Source organism: Nothoprocta perdicaria, unplaced genomic scaffold (assembly GCF_003342845.1).
Source record: "Nothoprocta perdicaria isolate Ctin4 unplaced genomic scaffold, notPer1 scaffold_71, whole genome shotgun sequence".
Lineage (NCBI taxonomy): Eukaryota > Metazoa > Chordata > Aves > Tinamiformes > Tinamidae > Nothoprocta > Nothoprocta perdicaria.
The window spans coordinates 1194476-1221006 of NW_020455988.1; the positions used below are offsets into that span (position 1 = coordinate 1194476).

At 37.9% G+C, this 26531-nt stretch overlaps 1 protein-coding gene across 1 annotated transcript in view; it reads left to right on the forward strand.

Annotated features, from left to right (window-relative positions):
- The window catches only part of COL25A1 (collagen type XXV alpha 1 chain), a 246054-nt gene that overhangs the window by 175601 nt on the left and 43922 nt on the right, over nt 1–26531 (forward strand). Inside the window, exons 13-20 of the mRNA XM_026050874.1 lie at nt 1251–1277; nt 3875–3919; nt 12610–12663; nt 14285–14311; nt 15925–15969; nt 20716–20748; nt 20932–20967; nt 24547–24591. Of these exons, the coding sequence (XP_025906659.1) occupies nt 1251–1277; nt 3875–3919; nt 12610–12663; nt 14285–14311; nt 15925–15969; nt 20716–20748; nt 20932–20967; nt 24547–24591 (312 nt within the window). The remainder of the gene's footprint in view (nt 1–1250; nt 1278–3874; nt 3920–12609; nt 12664–14284; nt 14312–15924; nt 15970–20715; nt 20749–20931; nt 20968–24546; nt 24592–26531) is intronic.

Genomic DNA, 26531 nt, shown 5'->3' on the forward strand with positions numbered 1-26531 from the left:
TTTSTGTCTGGTAATTAGAAGATTTGTGGAAATAAGGAGATACTTTATGATTCCTCTAGGCACTGAAGTCAATTTATGTGCAATCTCAGGAAAGGAAAAGCTACAGTATGTTGTTATATCCCTATTATATCCCTTACCCAGCAGACCGCCCACAGCTACCAACATCCTCTTGATGTGTTGTTTTTCTTTCCGTTTTTGGTTTTCATAGGGACTCCTCAAAAGCAATTCTGAAGAAATAGGCTGTTCTTCAGTGCCGTATTCAGTAATGCTGACTCGCTTAACCACTAGCAAATATTACAATTAACTTACTGAAAATGAGACCCGATTTAAGTAGCAGTTCTCGAAACCCAGGGCCTAGATGGATTTTTTTTTCCAGCCTAAATAAGAAGGCAGTCTTCCTGCTCACTAATCTGATGATAGCCCAGAGCTGAGTTCTTGAAAAGAGTCCATAGGGACTGAACTGAAGATGCACTGATTTGCCAGTAATGATAGACTGATGTAATGTTAGAAACATGGTCACCTGGACTACTTCCCTACTGCCTCTGCTCTGCACTATGGCCATAAACCACTTGGGTGCTTTGGAGACTGCACATGAGAAATGGATTCTGTTAAAATCCATAGGGCCTTGACTCTTGTATGACATCAAGCAACCTTGTTGAACTGAGATACCTCTTCTCACAATCTTAGTTCATGGGGAAAAGATGGTGGTTTTTTTTTCTTCCCAAGATGAATCTTAATGATTTTTCAAGTATTTTCTGTTGCTTGTAAATGATGGCACAGATTGTTTGCTGGATAAAACATAGTGTTGTATCCTGATACCTCTAATGAGATAGGTGGGGAGATACTGAGCTGTATGCTTCTGTCAGTCTTAAAAACCCTTGGTTGCATAAATCTTGCTTTCATACYGCCAAACAGATATATTACTACAGATGCATAACTGGCTTTTAGCTGGTGTCAGAAACAGAAAAACTTTGGTCTTCTTAATGACGACTGATTTGTCATTATGGGGAGATGGAAAAGATTAGAAGAGGGGAAGGTTTGAGTCTTCCAGTTAGTAGTTAAATCTGTTCCAAAAAAGAAGAGAAAAGGTCCATTGTGCAGCAGCAAGTTTTACTTTACCTTGATGCATAAAACATAGGCTGGTTCTGGTCTAGTCTCAGACTGCTTATACAAGAGGGCAATTTTAATTGGTCATTTAACTTAAACTGGCTACAGTTATTATGTTAATTGATTTTTTTTTTCCTTTGCAGGGACCTCAGGGGCCTGAAGGACAAAAGGTAAAGTATGAACAATAGTGCTGGGAAAGGGGTTGTTCTTCCTGGTGCTAAATTGTGAGCAGCAAAGGAGGGTGGGATTAGCTACTGTACACCACATGGGGGGAGTTAGGTTAGGGTCTGAACTTTGTTTTTGCCAACTGCAACCATATAATGCAAGACATAACATTTSTAATTTTGCAATTATAGGAAGTTCAAGCAATGCAGAACAGACCGTTTTTAGTCTGTCTCTTAACTTTCAGGTGAAAAGTTCACTACACTTTTCTCATTCATGCACTGGAACAACCGTGAAACCAAAGTTAAAACATTGTGAAAGGTAGGGAGATAGAGTTTCTGATTAAATGCCTGTCCTTACTCAAGTAGATCAGTGCCATATGACTAAAAATATGACTAGCAGAAACAAAGGACATAGGTGTTACTGATAAATGATATCTGGTTGTCTGTGCTCAGGTGGTCTGCTGGTGTCTTCCTGTTTCTTCAGGAACCTGAGAACTGACTTCCTGTGAATGCTTTCAGCATTATTTACACTTACTAAAACTGACTCCCYCAGTTTGGTGGAGTGAACTTAGGATTTACAGAACTGTGCCATTAAAACAGTCCTAAATATATGGGCAGTACCACAGCCAGTAAGTGGTACTTTTCCAGCATCTAACCACGGACCACCAAGGCAGGTCTTTTTCAAAAGGTTTTTCAAAAGATAAAAAGTGCTATGGAAAAGATGTAATAAAATTAACTGTCTTAATTTATAAAATGAAACAAAAGAAAAGAAAGTAATAAGTAGTTTTAGTGAATGTGGGAAAGATGTTCCCTCTCTTTTTCTCTGAGTTCATATCTTTAAAGTGATAGCTTGTTTGCATCTGTTAAAGTAGAATTTTTTGAACAAGAAAAAAAAMCTGCTTATATTTAAAAAGCATACAAATATGTGCTTTTTTTGTCAACTATGAGCAGGACAGAGCATACTGAAGAAGACTGCCTTTTGTGATTAGCAATGTGAGAATGTGACAATAAATGCTGCCATTATAAATGTATTCCTTAAGATCCTTGTGATATATTTTACATGTACAGCATTAGCAAAATTGATGTACTGATGTATTTTTTTAAAATATGATAAACTTCTACTTTCTTAAGGACAAGATATAATCAACAATATTTATGCTTTCTGATGTAAATATTTCATAAGAAAAATCAGTAGGTGTTTAAGGTTGTTGACAGCAGGAATTTGATGAAATGAAGGCTCAGTCACTCATATAGCTTAACATCCTCCTGAGCTTTGTCTTCTAGTTTTCTGGGAAACTGATACAAGATGTGAAAATATTCACCAAGGCACCCTTGCACTGGCTAATAGTCATAGCCACGCACTTGGTGAATAGAGGCAAGGGCAAAATGGAAGCTCTGGGAATAAGCAGGAGGACTGGTGTGGGACGTGGGGACAGACTGAAATGCCAATGTACTGAATTTTGCTAGGGTTCCAGTGTTACCGTGTGGAAGTCGACCAGTTTCCTCCTGATCTGCCGCTGTCTTATGAGGTGGTGCCTCTGGAGGTTTCAAATTTGGAGGTTTTAGGGGAGGAGGGTACTTCTTTTACAGGATTATTCCATCCATATTYGCTGATGAACACATACATATACATCCATTCTGGATGCATTTCATTTTGGTTTTGGCCTCGTTTTCTATTCCGTTTGTAGTGCATCTTCAAACTCACGTGAATAAAAGGGCAAATATCATGTACTGGCTCTTGAGTCTGAAAGAAAGCAGGGCCTGCAGGGCTTCACTGAGTGCTCATTTGTATCAAGGGTGATGGGCATCCGCACATTTCACTGTTAGCAAAGTCTCAGCCTTTTCTCAGTTCCCTGACCTCTTTTTAGAGTGTCAGCCTTTCAAGCAAGTATCACATTCATGTGACCTGTTCATACCTTTAGAAATGAAAAATAAAAATAATTCAACTTCATTGCTGCACAACACTTACTATAAAAAGGAAAGAGAAAGCTATGTAAGCCCATACAATTTTTCTGCTTTCTTCATGCCTCAGGTTTTCACTGAATACCCATATTGAGAGGTGCACAAATTACTACAATAGAAACTGTCCATCACACAGAAACTTAAAGTTTGTGCCAGAGCTTTGTAAAAAGACTCCTACAATGTCACAACTCAGTACTAATATTTTGCTTTCCTCCTTTATGTCTGCTCCTTGTGTCTGGCCTCTGATTGGTTTTTCAATTTGAATTGCATTTATTACCAAGTCAATTTAAAAAGCATTGCTTCAGTTTGCACTGTCAGGCTAAATTGTTCAAGATTTTCTCTTGAAATTTAATTCTTAAATTTCTTGTAAAGTGCCTACAACATTAGAAAGCATCCACCACCAACTTCAGGTGTCCTTCTGAAGTAGGACAGAGTGGGACAGTCATTAAATGGGCGGTATATGGACATGTCTAATTAGTATAAAATATAAGCGGGGAAGAGATCAGTGGAGTAAAAAATATTTCTTGAAAAATGTGTTGCCTTTCTAGGATATGCAAGCGTTCGACATATTTTTTAAATACTCAAATGAAATGTTTCATGACCTGCTTAATTTGGTAAATGTGGTATCGCTTTCCCTCTAGGGTTCTGTTGGAGTGCCTGGGGTACCAGGGAGAGACGGACAAGTGGTGAGTTCACTTGACTGCATCAGCACTGAACTTCTGTACGTAATAGATTGAAGTCAGTCAGAGCTCATCCACATGAGCAACATGGAATAGTAAATCCAAAGTTGTGATCTCAACTGCATATTGTGTCCCAAAGTCACTTTTTTTTTCTGTTWTTTTTWMACTWAAATAGGCCATAAGTGTAATTGTTTAAACTAAAGGTTTGCTTTTTGTATTGATAATGATTAATGKAAACCAGAGAGAAATGCACRTTAGTCATGTACCACTTCAGACAGTGTATTGAGAAATTTCATTTTTCTGCAGGGTTATCTTATTTTCTATAAGCTCAATTGTGTGATGTAAACAGGYTACCATGGGGTGTTTATACGATGCCAATCACAGTGTTAATGCAAGGTATAAATAGAGAATAATAAGAAACTGGAAATGCAGGTAAAAAATAATAGGAAATTGAAATTTGGGAAAAAAATGCGGAGAAATTTATAATAATATTATTTTTTTTACAAAATCTTCCATAGCTGGGAGTATTAACTCAGGCAAGTCTGTGTCATGTTCCAGTGCCATCACCAACTTGATTCATGGTTCAGAACGGCTCTCCATAAAGAGAGGCTGCAGGAAGACAGCAGGGGTGTTTTACCACCTTGCTAGGGATGGCTGGCAGAGCTGCAGAGTGAAGCGCACATAATAGCTCTTCCCTGSCTGTAAATACTATTATCCTTCATTATCCTTCTACTGCTCTCACAAGCACTAGCGCTCATACTGAACTTCAGAAGCACTCGCAGGGATACTAGAAGAAAAAGTTATAGTCCATTCACTGTGTTTAAGGAGCAATGAGTGACAGTGTACAAAATTAATATTATTCAATACTTTTTTCCTGACCTTCCTCCCAAGAGTCCCAGGAAAAAAATCAAAGACATTTTAAAGTTTAATTTTAATTACTGTTTCCTAACAGAATAAATGTTCCATTTCTAATTCTGTAAATTAGAGTATTATAACTTTCTTTGGACAGTGGTGATAATAAACGATTTAATAATCACTCTTTACTGCTTTATTGATAGCTATGAACCTAAGATTTTTGTGATTTTGAGAATGTTTTAACTGCTGCCTAATAACAACAACAAATTAGAATTAGCTATATTTTACACAAAAGAAATTGTAAGAAATTGTTACAAAAATAACTTTGCTTTGCAGACTTGAGATTTTTCTGTGATATTTTTTGGCCATGTTGAGTTGTGTCATGAATGGTAGATGGTAAGGAACTTTACTCACATGAGCGTAAAAATGGACATCAGTGAAATAATTTAAATGTATAAAATCTATTTGATCAGCAAGCATTGTTTGGGGAGGTTCAGATTTTTTTAAGGTGTTTTGGTAAAGCTCAGGTACATCTGTTTTTGAAAAAACAGATAAATTTGCTGGTATTCAGCTTTCATGAAAAAGAAAGAAAATGTGCATTTGCATTTGATACATTGCATCTTCAAATGATTTTTTTCTAGCTTTAAATTTCAGCTTTAAAATAGATCCTAACATTTTTAATTTATGGTTTTATTTTTATTTGATTGATTTCAATATTTGTGGCATCTAAAACACTGAAAGCAATTCTTAAATAGTTGCCACTCGATAAGATAGTCACTTCTTTTTTAATGTAGTTTGACTCTCTTACTTTAGATCTGTAAGTAAGAAAAGCCATATTACTAAATTGGAATTTAAATACTGTGAGAAAAACCATACAGATAGAAATGAAATGGATTCAAATTCTTTGGGCCGTTTCATAGTTGTTAGTTTTGACTACAAGCATTTCATGATGCTCCCAGAATATACTAAGCAGACAAATATTGAATGTTGAAATCTGTTCTAGTAAATGGTCAAGTCCTGCCAGTGTGGAAATACTCTTATAAAGAAAATCAAACTAAAATACTATTTATCTGAATTTAGTATTGCTAAATATAATATAGCACAGTACTCCATATTCCTACCAAAAGATGGATTCTTTCAAATTATATGCAAAACCAGATTCTTAGTATAGTGTTCCGCAGAAGATAGTGTTGACTGAGGCCCAGAGCATTAATTTTAGTGTCAGAGTTTCCCTGCTTTCCAAATTTAGATACAGACTTTTGAGGAGTCAGTATTTACACTTACAGAGTTAAGTTAGAGTTGTGCTGTACTGTAAGCTGTTTGCTTGTACTACTGGCGTTTCTTGTCTAGATTCATGTTGACTTGGCCTGAAATCACAGTGTAAGTCATCCACTTTTATGAAGCCAAAGGGTTAAAAGGCTTCAAGAAAGCCTCGAGTTGATAGCCTTTTAATCAGTGAGCTGTTGTCAGCATGTGCAGTGCAAGAAGCTCCTGGTTAATATTTTTTCAGGCTTTAAAAGGCAGTGAGTGTTAAGCACATTCCTAAAATTAAGTGTGTGTGAATGCTTTCCTCACTGGCCACTGAAGTATATTTCAGCTGATGAATGCTGTCATTGAATTTAGCTTTGTTCTTCCCTTGAGCAGTTGAATAATAGAGAGCTAGGCCGTGTCCATCATAAGTGCGTCTCTAATTTTTCTTTCCATTTCCCTTCACTTCTTCCTTAATTGAAGTAGTGGATTACAAGAGACAATTGACAACTCTGACCAATTGGTCTAGGAATTAGTTCATAAATTCTGAGTGCACTTAGTACAATTTCTAATCCCTTAACACATGAACCACTTTTCAGAGACAATCTCTAAATATTAGAGTAAGTGTTACTTTACATGATCCACATGTTTAAGCAGGAGTGTTAACTAGAAGATTTTGTTCCACTAAAAGTACTGGCACAGTTATTCTCAGGAAACATCGTCGCATTATTCTTTTAAGCCAAATCCAATGAAACATTAGAAGTATTCTTGCAAGGATATTTACATTATGTGTGATACGTAAATCAGTAACAGGATATAATTGCTTTTAGGAGATTTTAGCAACTCTCTTTAGTTGATAAATGTAACTCGAAAAGAGCCACCTAATAATGCTGCTCAAAGCCCTCTTGTCTCTGGGACAGGCAGAAACTTTTCAGAGAGCAAGGAGGTGCCTCTGTGCATTCCCTTCCTTTGCAGACCAATGTGCAAGCAACCTTGTAGCAAATTGCTAAGAAAATAAACTTTTTTTTTTCTCAGGCCATTGGAATAGAAGGAAGAAAAGGATCTCCTGCATGGAAATACAAGATTGCGTGATTACTTTTTGCCCCATGTTAATTCTTACTCTAATTAATTCGTATTTCCCTGTATAGGGGAGGCAGTTTGAAAGCAGTATTATCCCTTTTCTTTAGAGAAATGAGGAAGTGTATGTGTGTATGTGTACAAACATGTATTAAAAACAAAAAAAGAGAAATGAAGGAAACCTCATTAGAAGAAGTTCACAAATTCTCAGGCAGACTTGCAGTCCAGCTGAGTCTTGTTCAAGTGTCTTTTCACTTAATTTTAGCTGCTGAGTGGGCCAGGAGAAATTTCCAGTGCTGAAACAAAATTAAGTTACTTTTGAGGGGATGAAAAGCAAGTTGAAAGGAGGTAAATCAAGTCTGGGTGAAATGGAAATCAGAGTAACATGCCTGAGAAACCACTTTTTCCCCTTTAATAACTGTCCTCATTTATGTATATATAGAGTAAAATTAGACTGGATTAAGTTTGGGGGCCTCTTATGTTTCCTTATCCTTAAAATTGATTACATTCTAGTGACTGAAAATTTTAGCAATAGCAACAATCTGTCTTCTCAGGATGAGGTGGAAACCAACCAGCTGCTATAGACAGGCATTTGCCCAAAACTAAATTTGTCACAGAACAGCAACCTACAGTCTGTTTTTCTGTTAAAGAAACAAGAAAAGTTGTTTTATGAGCACTTTTCTTATATTGACAGCTGTACCCAAGAAGCACCGTGCTTGGCTGCAAGGGCTGCACCTTTGAATGCTGATCAAAATCAGTTTCAGTTCTGCGTATGTGTTGAGATTGCCCCCGTCACCAGATATGCAAGCAAGTCTTTACACTTGCTCAATGGACAGGATGTTTTGCTCAAGTTAATACAAGAACACTCATGTCAATAGCGGGTGAGAGAGCCAAGAGTGGAACCCAGATGTTTTACTGTGCTGGTCAGAAGAACATCCTCCTTTTGACTCTTCGTTGAGTCATCTGAACCTCTGGAATCAAATTGCTGAGTTAGGTATATTCTTTTTGGCATGTTACCATTTGGTTTTCTGTGGTAATTAGGATCAGCTGGAGGATAAATACAACATTTGTGTGTCTTAAAGCAGTTGTTTCAGCCAATTCTAGAAATCATCATGTTTTTAAGTAGTTGGTGTTCTGAGTAAGTTGTTCAGTCATGCCTTGACATCACAGCTTGCTGCTGCAAGTTTTCTTTCTAATTCATTGTAGTAGTGACAGTAACTTAGCTCGTTAGAGAGCTGCTGCCCTTGAGGAACTGAAGTGCCTGTTCTCCCATCCGGGCACTTGGGGTTAACATGTGGAACTTCCATCAGTGTTAATGGCAGCTCCACAGCCTGGCTCCTGTAACATGTTAACACCTTTATTGCTATTGACAGCACGCACCATGTGGCAACGTATCTGGTAGTTGGACAGTCAATATGGCACTGATGGAGACCCTACAGTTTCCCTATAGTATGTAAGAAATGACAACAAAACGCCATGTGTCTGCAACRTTCGTGTTCTGTGTACTTGAGCATTCACACTTCTGATGCGTAAAACTGCTTGATTTTGGATGAGTGGATGAACAATATGAAATTTTCTGCAAATTTTGATTTCTACTGTCCTGAGGCTATTTTTCAATTCAGCAAAATGGATCTGAATAACTTCAGATGGTGACAGTGAATAAGTGTCACCTCATTCCAAGCTTCTGATGGTGGAGTCTGTTTCTGTGATAGACAAATGGCTAAAGGATTATGTTCCATACTACAGTTTTTAACATGACGCTTGGAAAAAGCACATTTTCCAGCATTGTCTATCTGTACACTGCATCATGTCATGAAAAATCCCTCTTTTTGGGATTGGTCCAGTCACTTGAAGGCATGAGACAACAGCTTTGTGTGAAATAGTAGTTAWAGGCTATTTCTCTACCAATCCCGATGTCAGTTGCATCTCATCTTGCTGAGGGRTGACATCACTGAGCAGTACGTGGAAACCCTAGCCCATCTTCATGTCCTGAAGATATGAACACCCTTCATTCTTGCAATAAAGCTGGATTCATTTTTATTGTGGTGCATCATTGTGCCATGCAGTGTTCATTGAACGGCACAGTTCCTCTGGGGTGGTCTAAGTAGGAAGGAGGGTAAAGGAGAAGGGCAAAGAGGGCAAGTCATTTCTTGGGCTGGTACCTTGCACCGAGTGCTGCACTGCACTGCTGCCCTAAGGGAAAGACGCCAGGGGAGTGTCCCGAGGGCAGCTTCAGTCCCTCACCTTGCCTCTTGTGGAGGCGGCAGGAGGGCCCTCGCTGTCATTCAGCCTCTCTCCTGAGCGGCAGTTCTCAGCCGTTCATGAATGCAGAGAGGCTGTGACTAAACTTAGATGTGTTAGACGCAAAGTCACTCTGCAAGCAGAAGACAAAAATTGCATATCCTGCCTCAATCTGAAAACAAAGCGATGTGCAGAAGGCACTTCATTTCTGCAGCTGAACGCCTTCATTACCAGCACTGCTAAAGAGAAACTTAGCAAGAGGTAGGAAGCACGTTAGTGGCCTGTTGAATGCAAAAATATGAGAGGTTTGATATTTAACTTCATGGCTTCTTTCATTTTATCAGCTTGAAAGCCTAATTGAAATTATTGAATGAGATGACACTGTTGAATGTCTAGTTTTCTTGCACATGTATCGTTCCTTGAACAACAGTGTAAAGTCTTTGACCTTATAAATGGCATCTGTAGTTTTGTTCTTCTGTAGACTGTGTGAGGCTGAAAAATATTCATGAAGGATTTTACACCTTAATTTTAATAGAAGTTTGACAAAAAAAAAAGTGATAAATCATACCTAATAACAAAAGGATTTAAATTTTTTTTTTCTAAGTATCAAAATGATGTTTTGAGACCAGTGTTCCTGAAATAGCATTATGTTTAAGTATGTAGTTGGAGAAGAGCTATCAGTTTGCTAGCTTTCAAAATGTTAGGTGTTGTTTTGCTTTATAACTGCTGTTGGAATTGCCTCACCATTGGGATGGCTTTGGTCTGTTTGGTGGGTGTTTTTTGTTTGTTTGGGGACCTTTAAGGCATTAATGAGATTATTAAATGTCTACACATAAGAGCAGACTCTGCCATGCCTTCAGGATATGCCGGATGGAAAAGGAAGCTCCTTGGCACAAAGACCCATTACTGTGCACTGAGAATGTCCACAGCGGGTTGCGTGTAGAATAGTTAGTGTGCTGAGCCCTTCATCTTACTGCTCTGATTCCTGGTACTGATGACACAGTGAAGGGGATGCTGTGAGTGTGACTGAAATGACTTTGGAATAATCGCTGTGGTTCTGGCCCTTAGAAATAGGAAAGGATAATCCCTACAAAGTAGAAAAGCATGGGGTCGTTTTTGTGTTTTCCTGGATCTGCTTTCGGTCCTTCCTTTCCTCAGAACTCCTCTCCAGTGTGATGATGTCTCTGACTTGAAGAGCCRGGAGTGCAGAGGTGGCTATAGAAGTCACGTATGGATCAGCAATGAGACTGGCAGTGCAAACAGGGATTTACTCTGACTAGCTAACAGCCTGAAATTTTCACTTTTTTTCAGAGAAAATAAAATGATTCTTATCTCTTGTTATTCTGCCTCTTCTAGCTACAGAATTGGCTTTAGGCGTTTATTGCACTGATACATAAACCTAGGAGTAAATTGCAAGCTTGAGACTTAGACGCTTTGATTAGAGACTTAAGCTCCTGAAAGCATCAGCAGAAAGCAGCTGTTTTAAAATGAAGGGGACAGGAACAAACTTCTTTGGGGTAGCATAGTGAGGACAAACAAATGCATATTCACATGGCGCTTTTGCTTTGTTTTGTCAGCTGACAGTTTTCTTGAAGTGCCTTTCAGGTCAGTCCTTAAGGCACTTCTGCCTAATCTCCAACAGCTTCAAACCTTGGCCACTCACACACAAAATGCCTGCACTACAGTATCAGCTTAAAGCTGCTACAGTACAAAGGAGCCTTGACCAGGGCCAGACTTAAATGGTTATTTAATTCCATGCAGGTTTCATGGTAGCTTTTTCTCAGGATTGAAAAATCTCACTAGTATTTCACAGCTAACATTTTTCTGCAACTTTGAAAATATCCCACTCATGTTTCAAAAGAATTGTAATCATTTTAATATCACAGAACAGCCCAAATCATGGTGACATAATGTGTTACGTATTCCTATTAGCTAATTCAGAAGCAGAATAGAACAGAATTTTGTACAGAACCAGTGTTTCTGTCTGTGATGTGAGACTGTGTAAGTAAGAGAGAGAGAAGCCCCTTTTTAATAAAAGACTTGAAATATATCTGCTGTTGCAGATATAGCCAGCTTCTATCTGAACTCTGCTTTAGCTTTTGACTAGTCGGTTTGTCATAAAATTGCCGAATTGTCTATAAAGGCAGAAAAATTATATCCGCTCAGTTTGAATACTCTATAAAAATAGTCTTCTGAGTTTCTGTTATAAATTACTGAGGTTTATGTAACATTTCTAATTTGACTATCTTGTTAGTTATTGAATTAAACTCTTAAATACTTTTTATACGTTCATAATAATAAACAGCTTAGAGAACAGCCTTAGTTTTTTTCAGATCTTTCTTGGATGCCATTTTAACATGCTCCCGGAAATGCAATGTGGTTGGGTAGATGAGGGTTACCAGAAAAATTATCTTTACTTGTGAAACTGAGACATACTTCTATAAAAGGTGTTGCTCGGTTAGTTATCATCCATAGTAGTTTTTAATTAAGGCAAGTCACTTCTTTACCATATTTCTTAAAAAAAAAAAAAAAAGTAACTCTGTTTTTCTCTGTAAGTTGAAAAAATCAACACCAGTATTAATTTTTTGGGAAAAGAAAAGTTTATAAATAATTGTCATTTGTTGATTGACTTAAAAAAATTGTTTATGACTCCTCCAGTTGTGAGAGAATATATATTCTGTTAGTGTACCCAAAATTGGGATCACTGTTATTCAAACATGAAATTTTTAGTTTTTCTAAAATGTACTTTTCAGACAGTTGTACTAGACTATGTAAAATAATCAAGCAAGCTAGATTAAAAAACTAAAACCTCTCCAAGTTCTCCCATTTCTGAAACTGGTCCTTCTAACTTTTTTTCCATCATCTGGCTTCCATGTGAGACCAGAAGCACAAATGTCAAAATCACTTAAGCTTTTCTTGTGGTATTTGTAGGTATTTCTTCTTAGGGAAGAAAAAACAATTGGCAAACTTGCTAGAAATACTATGTTCTTAAGGTTAGTTTCCAACTTTCCAGATCAAAAGTTGTGTTTTCAGTTTTGTTACCTGTGCATTTTATCTTTGTTTGTAGAATTATTTACATATTAGAGCTGACTATAATTAATCTACTCCAGTAAATGAAATAAGGTAGATGAGGGCCCAATTATAAAGTACTTACTCAAACTGAATTTTTAAAATTTTTCGTTATTATCTACCCAAAATAGGACAGTAGGTGAAATGCTGTTAATGTACTTCATCGTGTCCTCCTCAACTTCATCTTTTGTTTCCTTTGCCTTTAGGGTGAACCAGGTTTGCCTGGTGTAGCAGGAGAGAAGGGAGCAACAGGGCTTAAGGTTAGTATTGAAAATGGAGGGATACCAGAAGCACACAGTCTGTGAGTGAATATAGATGACAGTTAAGCTTTCTGACTGGCATTCATATCCTGACTGGCTTTTAATGATCTGCTCATTCCAATGATCAGTGTTATAAAAGGCTTTACACACTTCACCATAAAGAAGCATATTCTTCTGCCATGCATGTGTAATTCCAGCCAGTGGCACTGACGCATACACATCCACTGCCAAGCAAATGCAGTATGCTTGAAGTGTTTGGGAATTTGGGGACCTTTTTAAAAGGCTTTGTTTATACTCCTTACAATGCGTTTCAGGCTTCTTTTCAAGAAGTACTGTGGTCAATTCTTTGACGAATGTCAGGGTTAAGTCTTGAGGGCTGATTCTGCTATTATGGAAGTCAACGACAAACCTCATTAGGAGCATGTCTGGGTCTGTATTTGTTACAGCAAAATGTCTCTATTTTTAAGTAATTTGGTTTGCTGTTTTAATGTTGAAGAAGTGAAATAGAACATGCAAAAAAGGGTTATGATGACTTTGTTTAAGAGAAGGTTTGCTGTGTCTGAGATGATGAGGTCTGTGGGCCTCAGAGCGATAATACTGAATTCTAATCCCATCAGCTGCGAGCGTCTTTGGTGCACATTTACAGCTCAGCTGATGCTGGGGATCACACTGCTGCTGACAGGCATGGGGGCAGACTCTTTGCATTTACTGACTGGCTGCTTTTCCATCAGGAATGAAAGCAAATCATCTGGGAGCATAACCTTTTCTTACTTTGTGTACAGAGGAAGCCAAATTATGGCAATTGATGTTTAATTCATGTTCACAAGTGTATTCCTTGAGTTGCCTAGCGACCACCAGCCATCAGGAGGGGCAGAGATGTGCCAGTGGCCAGAACTGCAGGCCACTGCAGTTGTCAGGGTCAGGCTCAGGGTACAAAAGTGCGTTTGCCATTGAACCAGTTACAACATTAAAACATAATGCTAAAAAAAAGCAAATATTTTTTACAGAGGATGTTAGGAGCACTGAGAGCTCTTTCAGTTGATTAAGAATTAGTTCAAGATTGCGTAAGGTTTTGTTTCTCCTTCTTCTAAACCATTAATTGAATCATAAGACTTTCCCCCTTACATTTAGCCTTCTGATTTTTGCCTTCATACATTCCCCAAATAAGGAGAAGTGAACCTAGGAGTCACCTCTGTCCTGGTAGGTCACTTCACAAAGACATATGTCTGTTTGTCAGGGCTTAATCTAGAATAAAACAGGACATCTCCACCCTCTGTCCCAAAGAAGGTAGGCCTTACATAGAAATCTTTTGAAATTGTGTTGGAGTTGTATTGTTTATTGGGTTGTTCTATTACACTTACTGATTTTATTGTTTCACGAGGATTTTATTGTTTGTTTTTTGCATTTGAGAATGTCATCAGATTTCCACTTGGAGTCATTGGCTGGCATTGTTCCCCGTAATGTTAGGGAATCATCCACTGTATTAARCAAGTTCCAACTGTTCTCGTGCATCTTGCATATTAAATAAATTGTCTGATGTTTCCTGACTCTTGCATATTACTGTTTGTGTATTTTGTGTGTTAGTAACTTAAGACTTCTGTGCTCTGATTATGTTAATCAGGGTGACCCTGGAGAGAGAGGAGAAAAGGTGAGGCATTTTTCACTTCCTTCATTTTTGTTCTGTTTTGGAGACCTGCAAGTGCACTGATTCTGAGTTTAAAAACAGACAAACARCAGCAGCAAAATTACTGCTACCTGGAACTTCAGAGCTATTGTGCAGCCTTTATTAGTATCAAAAATACTAATACAAGTTACTTTACAGAATTCAGTGGGATTGTGCATGGACAATACTGGACGTGCCTTAAAGGCTGCACAGTTGATGCAACTAATCACAACAATGATTAGTTTAAAAAAATGAGCCTGCCTAAATGAGAAAGCATCTCATTTATTGGTTTTGGCGCTCTSTTTTCTACAGGGAGTAGTCTATTGTATAAGCAATTAGGTGACAATGATAACCTAGAGTCTAGATGATCTGATCTTGTTTATTTTGGAAAATAAAGTAATAACTGCAACTTCTAATTTTTTTTATTTTTTAATATTTCTATCTGTAAAAATTATGCTGTTTTTTTAAGGAGAGACAAACATCCTTTGTCTCTCCTTAAAAACTGTAATTATGAATGCCCTCAGTATGCAGAATCATGTCTAATGGACTCAGAATAACATGCCTGACAGTTACCCTTGCGTATTTTTGTGCCTCATTGGGCTCTTAATTAAAGTGCTGCTAGATTGTTAGTTCTCGTTGTGTTAGAGACTGTAATAGACAAAGTGGGCTCCAAGTCCTCTGAAAGAATTTTACATTAAAGTATTCAGTATTCATACTGAATAAATAATGTTATTAGAATACTGCTGCTACTGGTATATGACCAAGACCTACTCAAATGTTTTTATTTAGGGTCAATATTTATCAATATTTTTAGTATTTTAAATATCTCTTGCACCTTCCAGGAACCTCAAGTTCCACTTAAGTTTTTGACCCAGATTCTCATATATAATGAAGGTTTATTTTGGTGTAATCTGGTGTTTTGAAATAGCTGACTTATTATAAATGAAAAATAGATATTTTTATAGACAAAACCTGGAAGTGCTTGTTTAAAAATCTGTTGTTAAAATAGTAAATGCCTACCAAGCAGTGAAAAAGACCAATGCTCAGATAATGTCTTTTAATAAATAATTTTTAGAATTTATTTACAAGTAATGTCTGTTTTGTGGTTTCCTTGGAGGGGTGAAATGCAGCATTTTTTTTCTAGTTTGTGAATAATTGATGGGGAAGTATCTGAAACAGCATATATCATAAATCACATAGGAATGCTAATAAAACGTAGTGGAGTTTGATTTTGATGAGATGCATTTAGGTGAAAGTGTTGTGTTGAAATGTGTTTTAGGAATTTAAATATTGGATCATCATGAAATCATTCCTTCACTAAAGCATAATGAACTGCRGAAGTCTGAAGACCAACAAGATAGTTATTTGGTAGTTTATGCTTTTTCAGGGTCTGTAAAATTCTTTATAATTACAGGAAAGATTGCAAAAAGGCAAAGATAGAGCAACTGTATAAATTACCCTTCTTGAGTATGTCTTAAGGAGATTAACTACCAGATTAGTACTGTTAACTTGCTAATCAGGTTTCAATGCTGACTTATCTCTGAATGCTGTGTGTTTACAAAAAAATTATTTTAAAATAATACGTATTTTAATTATAGGGTGATGCTGGAGAAAATGGACCCAAGGGTGACACAGGAGAAAAGGTATACTACTAATTAGTAGAAAAGAAAGCATGTGTTTTAGATGTGTTTACAGCCTAACAGCTAATGAAAAAAAATGATGTGATCAAAAGGAGTGTGCATTTTAAACAGTCCTTTAAAGGAGTCGTGTGATTTGGAGCAAGTTCATCCTGTGAACAACAGAAAAAACGTCACTCATTTGTCTAATTAAGCATAAAGTGCCTGACTCTCTGCAGCAGCAGCCTCAGTTCAGGATACGCAGGCACAGCRCTAGTCAGGGCTCGTCTCTGTGAAATGCATCTTGTGCAGCAAGCTGGAGCATAACCTGCCAGGCAGTTCATGCTGCATCGGGGGAGTTCTGTTCTTTGCTGGTCCAGCCTCGCCGAAAGCATCGCCCATTCTGTGTTGCCCTCCAAAGAAGGGACCAGAAATACGCTGTAGCTGTAGCTAACGTCCTCACACATTGCCAGCTGGACAGAATTCATTGAAGAATAGATATTGCAAAAGAAGATGTTTTGTTTTATATTGTAGAGAAAAAAAAAATGAACTTGTATTCTTAAAGGTTTTTAATTCATGTAGGTCTTAAGCCTTATTTCAGCAAAGTCAGAGCCAAACCATTGTTGTACAGAAAGACAAGGTCACTTATAATGGTCTTCAATGACAATGCAAGTTTAGGTATTCTTAATATATATTTTTGCGTAAAAGTTCTTGTTAGTATTATTTTGAGATTCCTCTCCGGTTCATTTTAGTTACAGCTCTTGGGCAGAAGTATAAATAATGTCTTCTTTACCTCCTGCTTATTTAATTACATAACTGACTAACTTCAACTGACTTCAGAGTATTGTAAGGGGCTATTTTTGGTCAGTTAATCAAAATTCATGTTTGCCAGGTAATTAAACATCTCTGATGCTATCATATGGAAACAGGAAAGCTATGAATTCAATAACACAAAGATATTATGGGACTTAGTCTAAGATCAGCAGTTAAAAATAGACATTAGGTTTAAGAATAATATGTTGTTTGATGCCTAGGGTTAATTTAAATATGTCATCTGCAGTCATACTTACTAATCCAGATGAAAGTTTTAAGAACTTCATTCAGTTACTTATAGAGTATGTGCAGATAAATGTCTTCTTGATCTATTTTTATGCAATGTAAGAATATAATTGCTAGGCACATGAGATTGTTGTCAGATGGATAGTCTGACAAGAAAATGGAAAATTTATAATCTCCCTGGTAAGCCTAGTGAAGCTTTGCTTGCTGCTTTCCTGCTGCTTCAGCTGTGAGTGGGCAGTCGTCCATCCACAGCGCCTGCCGTGCGCTGTGGTCTGCAGTGTGCGCATCTCCCTGCTTGGGGTCTTGTTTAAGGAAACAAAAAATACTCTCTCAGTGGAAAAAATACTCTCTCCCTCTCTCAGTGGAAAAGCCTTTCTTCCTGAGTATGATATTATATATATTTCTGTGTAGAACTCTAAATGGTTCAGCAGTCTATTTGGGATCTTCTTGTAGAAAGTATAGGTCACCAGGAGGCTTTTTGTAACATCAAGAAATTTGTTGGATTTCTGTAATTCAGAAGTGTCCCATCTCTTGCAGGCTTCTTCTAATGTCAGAGATGGGATGGAAATACATGCTATTTGTATGGAGTCCTTTGCTTTAGCAGTGACAGGCTGGCATGAGCATCTGCAGCGTGAATTTTCAGGACAGACTAAGCAGGACTGTGCTTACTTACTTGGTTTTCTTTATTTTCCCTCTTTTTTCGTGCCTGCAAGTCAATCTGCCAGGCAGAAAAAAGATCTGGATCTTCTAGAAGGGCTGCAGCGTAATGTTTCTGAAAGATAACTCTGCCAACAGCACTTCAGTAGGGAGCTTAGGAGGATGCATTTTGACAGATAATTTAGGAGTGAGCAATTAATCTTGGTGTCATTATACTACATTTGTACTACTAAGCAAGCAATGTATTCTTTACTCTTCTTGATCATAACGGGAAGCTTTTGCTGTATGATATTTTGTATTATTAAGGCAGAGGTGAATTTGCCTAGTAATTGCTAATCATGTTTATGTGAGAGAAAATCTTGCCTGTAAAGTATCCTTGATTTTTCCCCCTGCCACCACTGCCCTTTTCCTTTGCTATGTATTCTTTCCTATATTGTGTCCGCAGTTTGCCCACTGGGGTCACAGTGATCCTCACGAGGCATCTGATTTGCCTTGACTATTGTACAATAATGTTGGGTTTTCAGGGAGCTCAGTAGGAGTCTGCAGGTTTTTCAGTGGAGCAGGAAAACAGCACAGAAAACGAGGTCCTTTTCAGTTGTCTTAATAGAAGCAAATGGGACTGACTTCCTGCAAATTTTGCAACCAGTTTTATTGATGTGTCGTGCTTAATGTATCTTAAATGATTTTTCCTTACTGCACAACATGTGCCTTGTGTTTGGGTAGCCCTGAAACGTCTAGAACTATACATAATGTAAATTCAGAAGTACAAGAGTACTGAGAGTTTTTGGCAACTAAACACTTGCGGAAGGGTGCAACATTTATTAAGGCTCATTTTTTAAAGACTGTTTTTMAGAGATCTATTGCTCAGAGATGAGGGAAGACTGGTGCCAGTTTAGTTATATCCCAGAAGTTCAGCCATATAAATATATCCTCTCTGCTCAGGAAACAAACCATAAAATTTATATAGAGAAAGAGGCCATTGGCGGAATCRTAATGCCATGCATGACAGATATCATCCACAGATCACGAAATTTAAAAACATTTCTTTAAAAGATAAAATAATGTTCCTGTGAGATAAATGCTACATTTTCATTTATATGACGAGAGAGCACTCAGGTGACAACAGTTTCATACTTTGTCTGGGACTGGGTTCCTATTTGTGCACTTAACTGTAGCTTTGTTTTCTGACTTGTGGCATCAAGTGACTTTCAGAAACATGAACTTGGCTACCTATTTTGACTTGTTTCTTTAAAAAAAGGAAATTGCCTTTCCTGAGTTGTCCTGCTTTGGAGACAGTGCCAATGTCAAACTTGAATTCTTTGTTCTACTTTTCTGCTGTAGCATTTGGCCCCTGCAAGCTACCAAGTATCTTTCTTTTCTGTGTGTGTTCTGCAGAATTCTTCATTTCCAAACCAATTGACTCATTATAGCACTGAGAACATGCTATATCATAATTGTTTAATTCCATATTGATTCTCATTCTTGCATGAAGATGAACTATAATTCTGTGTGACTTATCTCCACTGTATCCATTATTATACTGTACAACGTTTAACTTGTGAATGTCTCTTAACAGTTGCTTTGCCACTTTATAGCTATAAAAAGCCCTTGAGTGGTTGCAGTTGTACATGCTTATGAGGGATATCAGCAGAATCACCCATGCATGTCTGTCAAAATGAGGCAGCTCAGGTTTCCAGGCATGAATCAACCTTTCATCAAACTGCCTTTTGTTTTTGCTTCGCACAAGAGAGATGTACATTAACTGCAGAGGAAATCTAGCCTTAGTCTTCAAAAAGCAATGTACATGTTATTTGGTGTAATTTAATTCTATTAGACTACTACAAAAAATCTGCCTCCAAACCAACTTTATCAGTATGGYATTAAAAAAACAAAAAATCCTTCATCTTTATTGAACCACTAGGAACTGGTAGTCACTGTATGTATTTTAATAAGAATATTTAGCATTTATATTCCCCGTAAACATGTCAAAGTGCAGTGCAGCATTGGTTATYTTACTGACTGAGTGAATCACTAGAATGCTCTTGGGGAGCCTGAAGTTGGTACTGTGTAGCAATTCATCWAGTTCAATGAATAATCCAAATTTATTTTGAACAATTACTACAGAAAATTCTGCAAATGGAGGCAGTCTACTGATCTCCAGTGATATGCAGTTTAACTAGCAAACTTTTTATTATTTTTTCCCCACTTTTGTCTGGCATCTCTTTAAGGAAAAAGAAAAAAAAACAGCAAAATGAGAACACAAGATCTTGTGAAAATTGTACAAAGAACTGAAAGCTAAAAGCTTCCCTGGCTAAGCCATTTGCTGATCCTCTGAGCTTGTGCCTATCACTGCCTATCAAATGTAGGCAGCCTGTCAAAACATACCAGAATCTCTTTGAAAGTGAGGTATTTTCTCAGATCAGAGCTTTCCTGAATRCATAAATACTACACTTCTCATCCTGGAACATGCAATACTTAGCTGCATTAACCTATCAGTATGAAAATGCTGAAGAGCTGTGGAAAAGAGTTATGACCTGACTTAATGGTAAACACATAGGTCACTGGGCTTTTTCAAATCTAACCTCCATTAGCACAGAAAGCTTTCTCAGATGAGACATGACACTTGCCATGCTGCTTGCCATTTTGGTCAAAAGGACAACTTATGCCTTCTGTGAAAGTCAGCACATGATTTCTAATGTACATCAGCATTTTGTGGTTGTCAAAGCAGGTCCCATCTTCTGGCCTTATGCCGTATGTGTATACAAAATCTGAAGTTATTATAGCTAAACTATTAGCTGTATAAGTTAATTACTATGCTATTTGGATGAATGAGACTAAATCACCATGCGTGTTCTTGAAAGTAAGACTGTTCCTTTCATGAATCACACTAATTTGGTATCAATGGGTTTATTCTTACATAGCAACACAGAGTCTACTTAAGCTTGTTACATATAACTGTGCGATAGCCTTGGATGTTTTGTTATGTTTCCTGAAAATCTTTGTATGTCATATGTGTGATTGTTTCCTGTGGTTTGTTTTTTTTTTCTTTTAAATCAGGGTGATCCTGGTTCTTCTGCTGCAGGAATTAAGGTAATTTAGTGCTCATAGCAGTTGTATGGAGAAACGAGGAAAAGAGGGGTGGCTGTTCTGCATTATTTTGTGATGCCTCACAATGCCTCATTGTGAGGTATTTCAGCTACTGTTAATGTTGCATTTTTTCCCAACCCTATTTTTTCAGATTTTCTGTGATTTCTTTCATCTCTTTTCTATTAGGGTGAACCTGGTGAATCTGGACGACCTGGACAAAAGGTATTAATTGGAAATGTTCACTTACTGTTTTCCTCACTGTCAAATTTTGATCAGTCTTGTTGCATAGATGTTAACAGTGGCACTTCCCTACTGTTTTGCACTAGGATGAGTCCATGGCAGAACAATTTAACYGCCCATTTACAATCCACATTTGGTTTATGATTATTTTGTATTTTAAAGGCACAAGAATGCTGATAGTAATTGGCATGAAAGGCAAGGTTAGAATAATCCACCTGTTCGAGACAGAGCACTTCTTGCATAGAAAGTCCGCTGTGTTGCAGCTGGTGAGACTAACAAAAGAATGGATGTGCTCCTTGAGTGATCACAAGCTAACCTTGCATGTTTGACTAAATATTAACCTCCCAGTTATGTTATTGCATCTTCTTAAGAAGAAATAACTGTTACTCTTTTTAGTGGATTCCCTTTCACACATACTCGTAAGGGGAGGCAAAGTGGCAGAGGCGCACAGTGTTTGAAAGGACAGAGAGCAAGTAATTCTGCTCCCCTCCTGGGGAATAAATTCTCCTGGGTGCTGCACAGCTGCAGCTGGTTTTGCAAATAAAAATCCAGTGGGAGCTGAAGGTGGGGATTTTTTCCTTTGAATCCATATTACTTCAGAGTGAGGATTGTACCTTCATCTGCTTTTCAGAATAGGAGGCACCATCTCTCTCCTGGGAGAGCCAGTGAAAGGGCAAAGAGAACGCACAGTGACAGAACCAGATTTCTGCTTTACAGGGCTTGGTTTCCCTTTAGAGCCTTCAGCACCACTCTTGTCTCTTACAACATTGAAAATTTCTTACTGCTACCAGGATAGAACAGTCAGATGAAGATTGACTTAGCTGGTATTCCAGAACATAAACCTGAGAAGAAATAAAACAGATAAAACAGATAGGGAATGTCAGTACAGCTACAGTGAGTTAACCAATACTCAAGGCCCCTCAAAAGAGAAAAAAAAAAAAAAAAAGTTGAGTCATTTTGCCTGGGAAATTTTAATTCCAATCAATTACAACAGTCTAAACAAAGATGATTATGGTTGCAAATTCACTTCTGTACAGTGCATTTTTAATTAGAAAAAGTGATCAAAATAGTTTAAAGCCATCTGATCTCTGGAGTCCACACTTGCTTCAAATCTCTGTGATTTCCTTCTTGCCCTCCTCCCCTGCCTGGTACGGGATCTGGCTGCGCGTGGCGGCAGCAGCGCCCCGGCACGTTCCCTGGCAGCGCCTTGCCCTGCGGCTCTGCTCTCCCGCCCTGCGCCCTCGTGCACCCCGGCCAGGGGCTTTCCCACACAGAGGCAGCCCCTGCCCACAGCCTCACTGTCTTTTTCCCTCTTTTGTGCCCCATTCCTGTTTCCTTCCTATATCTTACTCCTTCTTTCCTTATATATTACTTCTTCCACTTACTCCTTACCAATCTTCTGCATCTTCTAAGGACAGATAATTATCGAGCTGCCCCACTTATTGCTTATCTGAAATGGCACTATGACTGTGTTTGAAGGATGACAGGGCTGTTCAGGCCGTTTGCATTGCACAGCAGTTGTAACAGCCTGCCCTTACCACTCCAGCATTTAGCTGGAGTTAGTATGCAGCCTCTCTTCCTTTAAAAATCATTCTTCCTATAAAATGTGCAGGTATGTTTTAAGGAAGATCCAGAGGAGAAAATATGCATTCATCTACAGCATTAATTGCAGTGAAGCAGTAGTGATTTAATTGTGTTTTACATTCTTTATCTTTGAGAAGTATTTTAATTGTTCTGTGTTACTTTGAATTTGAATTGATTTTGGTGGATCCTGGATGCTTGTCACCTGTGTTTACAGGAGTTAGCTCTGTCCCAGGACTAAACTGTGGCCTACTGCACCAGTACTGATAGATTGACCAGTTGCAGTTATCAAAATTATGTAATCGGAACTGAAACTAAGGCCTTCCCAATGAGATAAGAAAAAGTAGTGGTAGCAGTGTCTGYAGCGTCTGTGTCATTGGCACTTGTCTTTGGCACTGCAGCAAGAAGCTGGGAGGTGAGAAATGGAAAGGTTTTGGAGCTACCTTTTGGTGAGGAGTAAGTGTAATGGAGGCTGTTCAAAGGCTCACGCTGTTGCAAGAGTGGCAACCAGCTTCCAGCTTTAGGCCATAGATAAGTAGTGCAGCAGCAGATAGTCAAGTTCTGCCAGAAATGGTGCCCCAGCCTCCACTGTTTTGTCTAACTTAATCATTTCAGAGTGGGTTTTTCTTTTCTGTGGTTTTAGGTGGTGTGAATAGCTAAAATTTTGGAGTGACCGAAATAGACAAAAAAAGCTGTTATCATATCCTTCYGAAACATATAAAAATTGCTGTGTTGGAAAAGCAATTTGCCAACTCTCGATTGTGTTTTTCAGTTTGTGGTAGAATTTAATTTTATTACCTCTTCAAGTGTATATTTGATATTGATATACAGCTGTGAATGTGGTTACTGTCTGAGGAACACCTATATTTATTATCTATACATATGTATGTATATGTGAATGTATATATGTAATTTTCTGTGTATCTGTATACATGCATGCACAGAATATTTTAATAGTGTAATCTGTATGGATCAGCCCAAGCCACAGAGTTGGACTCTGGATTTCTCTAAAGCTCAGGAGTATATGAAACCTGGAATACAATTTAACTTGTAATGAAGGTAAAAGCTGGCTTCAGAGTAGGAGCTGAGCTTTGAGGAAGCTCAGGGAATATTCAGATCCRAGTTCTGGTCTGAATCCATCTCTGTATTAAAAAGAATCTCCAATCTTTGAAATAATGTTTTCTTCACATGTTTTTCCTATTTTTTTCTGTTCATCATTTCTATTTCCCTAAGCAATAGCTTTCTATTTACCTGTTTCTCCAGTCTTTCTAGTCTTAGAATAATAGCAACTTTGCTTCAAAATGTGWAGATTCAGTTTTCAACTTCTGTTACAAATTTTCCTCTTGCAAATGCAGTAGTGTAGTTTTTTAAGATTAGTATTTTAAATAAACATGGCAACTCTGAGTAAAACAGTAGCAAGGTACCTTCCCACGAGCTTTCATGACACTGTTTATAGATAAATAGCAAGCACTGGAATGATCCTGCAGATAGATCTATAAAAATGATGGTCCATTGTAATTAGGCAGTCCTGCCTGAACATTACAATTCAAGTTAAGCTCTTTCGAATTGCTTTGGAGCTAAGTCACAGTGATGCAGCATAACATCTAGTTCATCACTGAAAACAAAATTAAACATCTGTTATAAGTGTGGAGCTTCAGTGACAGTGTGTGAAACAAAGCAGTGCAGCTTGTTTTCTCCTCTTTCAGCAAGGGCTGATGATGAGATTTCCTTTTTGGTTTCGCTGACTTGACTTTTCAGTCTGGGTTTCATCTTAGCTTCCTAGGTTTGCAGTAAATATTTAAGTTCTTAAATGTACTACTAGCAATGTCATGTTAAGTCACTCACTATGAAAATTTCAGTCCTACTACTGACTAGCAATCATCTGTGCTCTTTATTTTACTGCAGAATATACAGGGATGCTCACTGGAGAGTGACCATAACTGAATAATGTCTGTAATATTATGTAATTTTCCTGTATAGGGTGAACCAGGTCTTCCTGGGCTTCCTGGACTCCCTGGGATAAAGGTAAATCAACTGCAGTCTCTGTGTTGTCCTGGGGGCACCACACGACAGAGGGGGGGCCGGTTCTTCCTGAATGTGGCTGAAATGGACTGATGGGTGCTGGTGTTTATACATTCCAGTCCTCGATTTTGAATGGGGGAGTGTTGCAGGAAGATTTCACATTGAAAATTGATCATGTCTTTAACAATATTTCTTACATTAAAATGTTAAGTGACAGTAGAACATCACTTTTCCTAAGAAATAAACCCCAATGCTTTAAAAAAATTGAATGTAATGCCTTTTTTTTTTTTTTTAACTATTTTATTTAATGGAAGTTAGTCAGCAAAGTTTTACTTGGTTTGTGCTTTGGCGAGTACTTTCTAGTAGCAACGGTCTACAGAAATTACCAACCTTCTGTCCAGAGAACTATATTCTTTATTCACAGGTTCTAGAGAACTGCCTCTATCAGCTAGAATATTCTGTGCTCCCATTACACAATGGAAATCACAGTCAGTGACAAGTCAAAGTATTTTAATAAAATTCTATTCAATATTAGCTACAGTGCCTGACCTAATACCTGGTTTAGATACTGGCTTCCTGTTTGTCTGGGATCTTTAGGTAAGTTGATACCAAAGACATGTGGTGGTTTGAGTTCTAGCCTAAGTGGTTGCAGTGGGAGTTGCAGCCACTACACAGTCAGAGCCCTAACTGTAAAATGCTGCACAGACAGAACAGATTTACATATCCTGAATGAGGGCTCATTAGATTGATTGCTTCTTCTTCAGCACAAAGATTCTTCTTCAGAGAACAAAATGTCTTTGAAACATTTTCTTTGYATTCCAGCATGGGTCTGTGGCTCCCCCAGGAAGTAGTTTATATCATCTTTCATTAACAGGGGTAAAAACCAAAGGCAAAATCCTCATGCTTTTGGTAGGAGTCAAGATTTATCTCATGCAATCTAACAGTACAGTGGTTTTCTCAAAAGACTCATAAATTGCCACAATATTCAAGCATGATGTCCCTTCTGTGGTTCCTGTAAACTGTAGAAAGAATTGAATGTGCATATCAAAGTTGGTATGTTGTAATATCCAAGAAAATAGTTTCCAGTGAGGTTTTTTATTTTCTGGGAGAAGAACCCTCTATTGTTTATTGATGATCATGGAGGAGCCAAATTCTTTACAGAATCTGCGTGTGTGTGTGTGTGTGTGTGTTCGTTCATGAGCTCCTTCCATAGCAATGTCCGGTGCTTTGCTAGTGAGGCTCCGTTGGAGGGTTGCTGTTAGTCCGTGTGGATTCCATGTTCATGCAGAACACACATCCATGCATACATATCATCAACAAGTAAAGAAATCTCTTGAGTATATGGTCCAGGGAAATTGTTGCTGTGAGCCCTTAACTGTGATGAAACAGCTTACAAATGCACCTGGGCAGGTTCAACTGAAGGCAAAATGAGAAGTGAAAAGGAGCTGAAGTGTGAGAGTTTTGACCACAGTGAAAATTTGTGTCAGAATAAAGTGAGATAAAGTGGAAAAACTGAAGAGTTTTCTGCATAATAATATGGGCCAGTAGTAAGCCTTTAGGAAAATGCTGTCTTCTCCTAAAAATCTTGGGCAGTTAGGTGATTTGATGATGAAATTCCCTCCATTGCAATTTTGCATTGAGGTAGTTAGATATTACAATGTAAGCAAATTATCAGAACTTGGATAGGAGATGGCAGAGCAGATTTGTGGTTACTACATTCTTAAAGGACAGTGTTTGACTCAAGGCAATTTTAAACTGCKTAACTAAGGTGGCCACATAAAAGCTTCAGCTTAAAGGTGGCAGAAGTAGTAGTAGCAGAAACCAGTGGTTGTCTGGACTTAGGAATATGAGCAACAAAAACAATGTAGTCTGGCCTCTCTTCTTGCCCACCTTTTTTGGCAAAGAATTACGTAGCATAATGGTGAAGTCTTGCCAGCASTTTC